The 6837-nt window shown below is 44.5% G+C and overlaps 1 protein-coding gene across 1 annotated transcript; it reads right to left on the bottom strand.

The window, feature by feature from the left end:
• Positions 1 to 1179: 1179 nt before the first annotated feature.
• LOC103717091 (adenylate isopentenyltransferase-like) lies at positions 1180 to 3122 on the bottom strand. The gene has a single exon (XM_008805338.3). It carries the CDS (start codon positions 2624 to 2626, stop codon positions 1565 to 1567), a length of 1062 nt encoding a protein of 353 aa, XP_008803560.2. The 5' UTR covers positions 2627 to 3122; the 3' UTR covers positions 1180 to 1564.
• Between the last annotated feature and the right edge of the window lie 3715 nt (positions 3123 to 6837).

Below are 6837 nucleotides of genomic sequence, written 5' to 3'. Positions count from 1 at the left end.
CTCTGTGATGTATTGTGTTTTATTTTTTTTTTTAGATGTATTTATATTAGAAATATATGGACTATTTGTTGTAGCAAAAAAAAAATACAAATTAGGAGGGCTAATACCACTAATGCCCTCCTACAACTATAATGATGATTTTGCCGTTTATAGAGACCACCAATGGCTTCAATTCCACGGACGACCACCCAAACACCTCTTTTTTTTTGTGCTGAGCTATCCGCAATGATCAGAAATTTTGTACAAAAGAATAATTGATATTCTTTTATAGACCATTGGATCATATATATATATATATATATATATATATATATATACACACACACACACATGTATATATGTATCTATATGTATATATATCTGTATGTACGTATGTATATATGTATGTATACATGTGTGTATATATATGTATACATGTATACACGTATGTACGTACGTACGTACATACGTACGTATATATGTATGTATACATGTGTATACATGTATACATACATACATACATATATATATATACACACACACACATGTATGTATGTATCTATATGTATATATATATATCTGTATGTACGTATGTATGTACGTATGTATGTACGTATGTATATATGTATGTATACATGTGTATATATGTACATATATGTATACATGTATCCACGTATGTATGTACATACGTACGTATATATGTATGTATACATGTGCATACATACATGCATACCTACCTACATACATACATACATACATACACACACACACACACACACACATATATATATATATATATATATATATATATATATATATATATATATATATATATATATATATATATATATATATATATATAAGTATGTGTATGTATGTGTGTGTATGTGTATGTGTGTGTATGCATGTGTGTGTGTATGTGTATGTTTGTATGTAATGTATGTTTGTATGTAATGTATGTTTGTGTGTATGTATGTAATGTATGTATGTGTGTGTGTATGTATGTATGTGTGTATGTGTGTGTATGTGTGTATGTCTGTATGTACACACGCACACGATCTATATGGATCTCCAAACCGTTGCTGTGTGATCCAATGGCAAAAGTCTTTTTATCGTGCTAAAAATACAATCCTTTCCAAATATATATATATATATATATATATATATATATATATATATATATATATATATATATATATATATACACACAATGACTGAGATACCAGCATTGTTTATTTTATCGTATATTTTAATTTTTATTTCCCCGTCGCTCCACTGCTCTGTCCCTTCCGCGGGCCAGCCCCCGGACTCTGGGACTCACTCGGCCCTCACGCTCGGGTCAGGGGCTTCCTAACGCACCAAAATTAGCCGCCTCCTCCTCCCCGACTTCCTCCTACCTTACCACCCCGCGGACAAAATTCTAAACACTAATTAAAACAAAACAAGATCGCAGCCTTTCCTTTAGACTTTTCCCCCCGTTCCGTACTTTCTTTTTGGTCTCCTAAGTTACCTCTTTTTCCATTCTTTCCAGAAGAACGCCGGCTGGGCTGAGAGAAAGTGGAAGGGCGAGCGAGAACCCACGAACTCAGCTAACTACCGACTCCAGGAACCTCTTCGCCGCGGCGACGCTGGGCCCCACCACGTCCCGCTCCCACGCCGCCGCCGCCGCCCTCCCGGCCCCTCCCAGCCGGGCCTGCACGGCCGCTGTCGCGTCCACCCGCCGGAGCGCCCACCCGCACCCACCCTCCCCGAGCCGTCCGATCTTCCGCACCTGCTCCTCCGCCAGCCGCCGCGTGTTCGCCTTGATCGCCGACACGGCCGCCGCGTACTCCGCCGCCCCTTTCCCTTTCTGGAAAAACTCCCGGAACTCCGCCACCCCGATCGCCTTCTCCAAGCCCGGGTGCCGCCCCGGCTCCGCCCCCTCCGCCGCGAAGTACGCTTCCAGCTCCCCCACCATCCCAGCCGCCACCATCTCCTCCACCCGCCGGTCCAGGTGCTCCGCTAGCACTGTCGCCTCCACGTCCACCCAGAGAAAGCAGCACCGGTACCGCAGCTGCTCCCGCCTCCCCCGCCGGCGGTCCCCCGACGCGAACGGGTCCGCCCGGCGGTCGTGCCGCGCGGCCAGCAGCGCGTGGATGAACGAGTTCGACCCGCCCGCCACCACCGGGAGCCGCCGGTGGGCGGCGATCCCCTCGATGGCGGACGCCGCCAGGGACCTGAACTTTGCCGCCGGAAGCTCCCCGGCCGTCGGGTCGAGCTCCCCCAGCAGATGGTGCGGCACGCCCAAGCGCTCGGCCAGAGGGATCTTGTTGGTGGTGATGTCGAGGCCGCGGTAGACCTGGATCTTGTCGGCGTTCACCACCTCCGCCGGGAATCTGGTCGCCAAGTCGATGGATAGCTTCGACTTGCCGGTCCCGGTCGCGCCCATGATCACTACCACGCTCTCCTTCCGCCGGCTGCAACAAGCCCTCCAGGGGTGGTAGAAGAGTTGGAAGTTGCGGCGGCGTCTCTGGCTTTCCACCGCCGTCATCACGCTCTGGTGTCCCGACGAGAACTTCGACGCCGCCGGCGGCCGCTGGAGCCCCTGGAGGAATGAGAGAACTAAAGCTCTGATGGTGCTGCCGGTTTTCGAGAATAAAATTCTCATATCGGCCGATGATAACCGGATTGTTGCAATAATTTTGTTTACAAAGAGAAGAGAAGAGAAGAGAATGGAGAATTGGATATAGAAAGTACTGGCTGTGCGGGACTGGCATGCCAAGTATTTGTTAATGAACTCATTCAGTACGAAGGGAGTCAAACGATGGGATAGGAGGAAATGCCATACTTCACGTAAGAACAATTGCAGCTGAGGCCAGCCAGCTATCTCAATTCATGCTGTTCTCGTTGCTAGCCTCCTCAGCTTTCGACCTTGGTCTCTCTCTCTCTCGCTTTCGCACGCACGCACGCACGCAACACGCGCACGCACGCACGTGCGCCTAGGTGTTACTCCATTGGATACGGGCAAGCCCTTGTCTTGGTGGTTGCGAGTTCGTCGTGGTGTGCCGATTTACCGATGGTATGTGATGGATAAAATTAATGGAAACGTAAAAACTGAGCACCGCAGGGGCTTTGGCATCAGCCTAACTGGGTGGCTGTCCGTCCTAAACGCAGGAGACGGGGTGGGGAGTGTTCCGGCTGGTTTGCAACTAGCCAAGTGGCCACAGCTGCTGCACCAGACCCAACAGGGGGGAATCCTGGTTGCGAGCAATGATGTTGACCAGGACCGGGGTTGTCTATTGCATGCTCGAATCTATCATTGAATTGTGCAATGATTGTTTCGAAATACTTTCCGCCTAGCTATTTTGGTTATGGTTCAGAGCCATTAATTTTTTTAATTTATGCAAGAGATGCAACCCCAACCATTGGCCAGCTTGAGCCTTATCCATTAAAGGAATTGATTCTGCTGCATGTATTCTTCAACTAGTCCATCGCCATCACGTCAGAGGATGCATCGATGGGGCTTTCTCGTACGGAGAGGGTTGGTGTTTTTATTCTTTTTGCTAACATTTGGGCAGTTTTGCTCATAAATTGAGTGCAGTTTCGATGCTTATGCGGTGATTGGCTGTGGTGGGTGCTACACCTCAAGCTAGTGTTTATCCCCCTCGCGCCAGGCCAATCGTTGCATGATCACAAGGAGGGCCCTGGGGAGTAGGACACGGACCATGCTCTCACATACGTGCAGCTCCCAAGTGGGAGCTCAATTCAAGTAGTGACCCACAAAATGAGGGGTGGGAGCCCATCACTATGGTTTATCTGTTAGGGTATATATACATGCCATGTCGGCTTCGTTCAACTTTTTCTCGCTCTCGATCGTAGAAGTGTGATGGACAGGAGGAGAAATTATTGCTTACACGACATGTATGTAATACCCTCTCCCCCCCAAGCTGTCATTCTCCCCTAGCTGTCTAGTTGGTACAGTGGTATGGTACAGAGCATACCATATTAAGCAGACCCCATTCTATTACGCCACATTATTGGAACAAAGCGGTTAAATCTGGCTTTCTCGCACTCATGTATTACTGGTACAATCAGAAAGCGTCCTCACGAAATAAATTTCTATTCGTAGATCTACGATTGCCGGAAAGTCAGCTGTCAGGTTAAAAGCATATATGTCAAGGTATAACCCGAGATCCAAGTCAGCACCGGCAAAGATCTCTTGATTCCTCGCGGCCGGTCCGGGCACTTTGATTATCGCAATCTAATTTTGATGGTCCAACAATCATTCCAATTTTTTTTAGGCCCTTTCAGCCCAGAATGCCTACTGACGTTAAGCTAACCGCCAGAAACGCAATACACATACACAGTCCTGCCCAATACAATATCAACCCGAAAGCCTTCGATGGGATAATAGCCAAAAAGCATGCAACGACACAATCAACAGGTGAGCCCTTACCCGCACTCCGAGCAGCCGTGAATGCAACCAATCACAACCGCTGGTTCCTGTGCTAGAGCACCACATATGTTGTTGATGAATGGAGCTCACAAGAACCATTAGCCGTGATTGGCTGCATGCAATGTAGGCAACAATTTTTTTTTGTGGATAGGTGGGAGTCAAAAGAGGGTTATCACTATGTGCTATGGCTTTGCTCTGCTTGGAGAAGATGCAAGGAACTCCTGACTGTTTTTTTTTCATGGATGAAGAGAGCTCGAATTGTAAATATGGTTAGTCTCAAAGAAAGGGATTCTTTTGAGAAGGCGCTAAGCAAGAGCTATGTCTTGAGCTTTTTTATCTGATAACGAAAGCACCAAAGAAAACAGTAAATACTCGGGACCTCATCTTGGAAAAGCAAACCGGAAGGTATGATTTTGAGTTCCTCAACCCTATATAAGTATCAAAATCTTTCTAGTGCTTGTCTCATGTGGAACTAAACACTTCCTCCAAAGTTCTCATGCATTTTGTTTGTTTTAGCTCTATCATCCCCGTCAGCCTAAGAATTCAAATTAAATCATAACCAGGGGCGGCCCAATACATGTGGAGGCCTAAAGCGAATTCAGCGAAATGAGGCCTTTTTTTAATAATAATTTTTTTTAATAAGTATAAAATATTAAAAAAAAATGAGATGAAAATAGATAGCTGTCAAGTACACTATTTCAACAAAGATGCATGAATCTAACAAAGATAGACAAGATGCAAGAGCAGAATAGGAAAAGGTTATCCGATGGCACTTCATGGTCAAGGTGAAGGAAAGAATTTGTCCAGAAAGGGGCCTCTATATAAGAGAAAGTAGGGGCATTAGGGAAAATTCACTCCATCTAATTAATAAAAGTCCCATCCCACCATCTCCCCTTTAAGTGAGTACCCAAGCAGCAACTGCAACATCACAGCAGAGCAGCCATTCAACCCCCTCCCTCCTTTTCTCTCTCTACCACCCAAGAGGGGAGAAAATTAAAAGAGTCTCCACCCTCCAAGAAGTTTTTCTTCCTGATGGCCCAGCTGGAGCAGAAGTAATGTGAGGGAAGGAAAACAAAGACCAAAACCAAAAAATGGAAGGGATGAAAGATAAGAGTGGCTTCAGACGTGCATCAAGCCAACCAAATCCCTCCTCTCTCTATCTCTCCACCCAAAACAAAACTAATGTCCCCAACTTTACAAATTGCCCCTCTGCAGGCCAGGAAACTCTCCACCTCCCTTCCATCAAGGGGGAAGACTGTAGCCCGTTCCTGCTCCTGTTCCCGTTTTATATGGAGCCTTTGCTTTCTTTTGGTCATTGCAAATCGGTGCCTTTTTGCCTTATTCTTCCTTTCTTCTGTGGTTATCTTCTCTTTGCCTTCCGGAGGTCTTTCTTTGGGCTGAGACGGTCACCTAAGGCTCGGGCCGGCCCTAATCATAACTATCATAATTGCCTCATGATCAGTCCTATATGGGCCTATGTTGTACTTTCTCTTAATCCATATGGATCATGGACCAGGTCCACTTTAATACTATTTATATTGATTCAAGATCTCATCTAAAAAGGCTAGCTGAAATGTGTGATATATTTTGTATTCTTTGGTCTTATATAAGTTTTCATGATCTCCCTACTGCACAATTAATATAAAACTAAATATATGCCTGCATGACTCTTCATAATATAAGTTTCTTGATAATTAGTGTTAGTGAAGTGCCTCCTCTATTTTAAATATTTCATTGATATTCTACTAGTTGTGGAGTCAAGTGAAATCAAACTTTTCTCCTTCTTTGTGCTACAAATCCAAGAAAGACATATTGAGATGGTATTGTTGGAGAAGGTGGCTTGTATATTGTTTGCCCAAGTTTGACCTAAATTTGAGGGAAGCCAAATCTTTCAAGTTCATCATCGCAAAAGAATGAGCCCTTTGCTTGAAAACTAGTGCTAAAGGTGCTCCTTTGGTACCCATGAAAACTTCCTCCCGTAATGTGGTAGGAATAAATTAGTATAACTGATTGAAATTGGTAAAATACATTAGTAGTGATAGTATGTTGAATGAACAAGCAAGTATTTCGCAAGCATTAGGATCTTTTCTTGTGTATTAGTAGGTATATATGGCAGAACATTTACCTTGCCTAAGACATGGAAAGGTTGAACCAAATAATATAAGATCTTTCCTATATGGAGACTGAGAATGAGCATGTTTTTTACAAAATAGTAAATTATTTAATTTTAGTGTGTCTATGTGCCTCTCCATTCCTGCTCTTCTTTTTCCTTAATCCATTTTTGTTTTGTTCGTTTGATTCATGGCTTGTATGTGTGCTTTTATTAATTTTTAGGTGCTTCCCTTCTTGACCAGCACAGGATGCTTGTTCATAGAATATTATGTGTTTATTTGTATTTGGTAATACCTCCTCTGAAGTTAGTG

The sequence above is a fragment of the Phoenix dactylifera genome, chromosome 11 (genome assembly GCF_009389715.1).
Source record: "Phoenix dactylifera cultivar Barhee BC4 chromosome 11, palm_55x_up_171113_PBpolish2nd_filt_p, whole genome shotgun sequence".
Taxonomy (NCBI): domain Eukaryota; kingdom Viridiplantae; phylum Streptophyta; class Magnoliopsida; order Arecales; family Arecaceae; genus Phoenix; species Phoenix dactylifera.
The sequence above is the reverse complement of the archived record's forward strand: the minus strand, read 5'-3'. Positions and strand labels throughout refer to the sequence as shown.

Coding starts and splice junctions, on each gene's coding strand:
- LOC103717091 (XM_008805338.3), bottom strand. CDS start 2,626: ATGAGAATTTTATTCTCGAAAACCGGCAGCACCATCAGAGCTTTAGTT.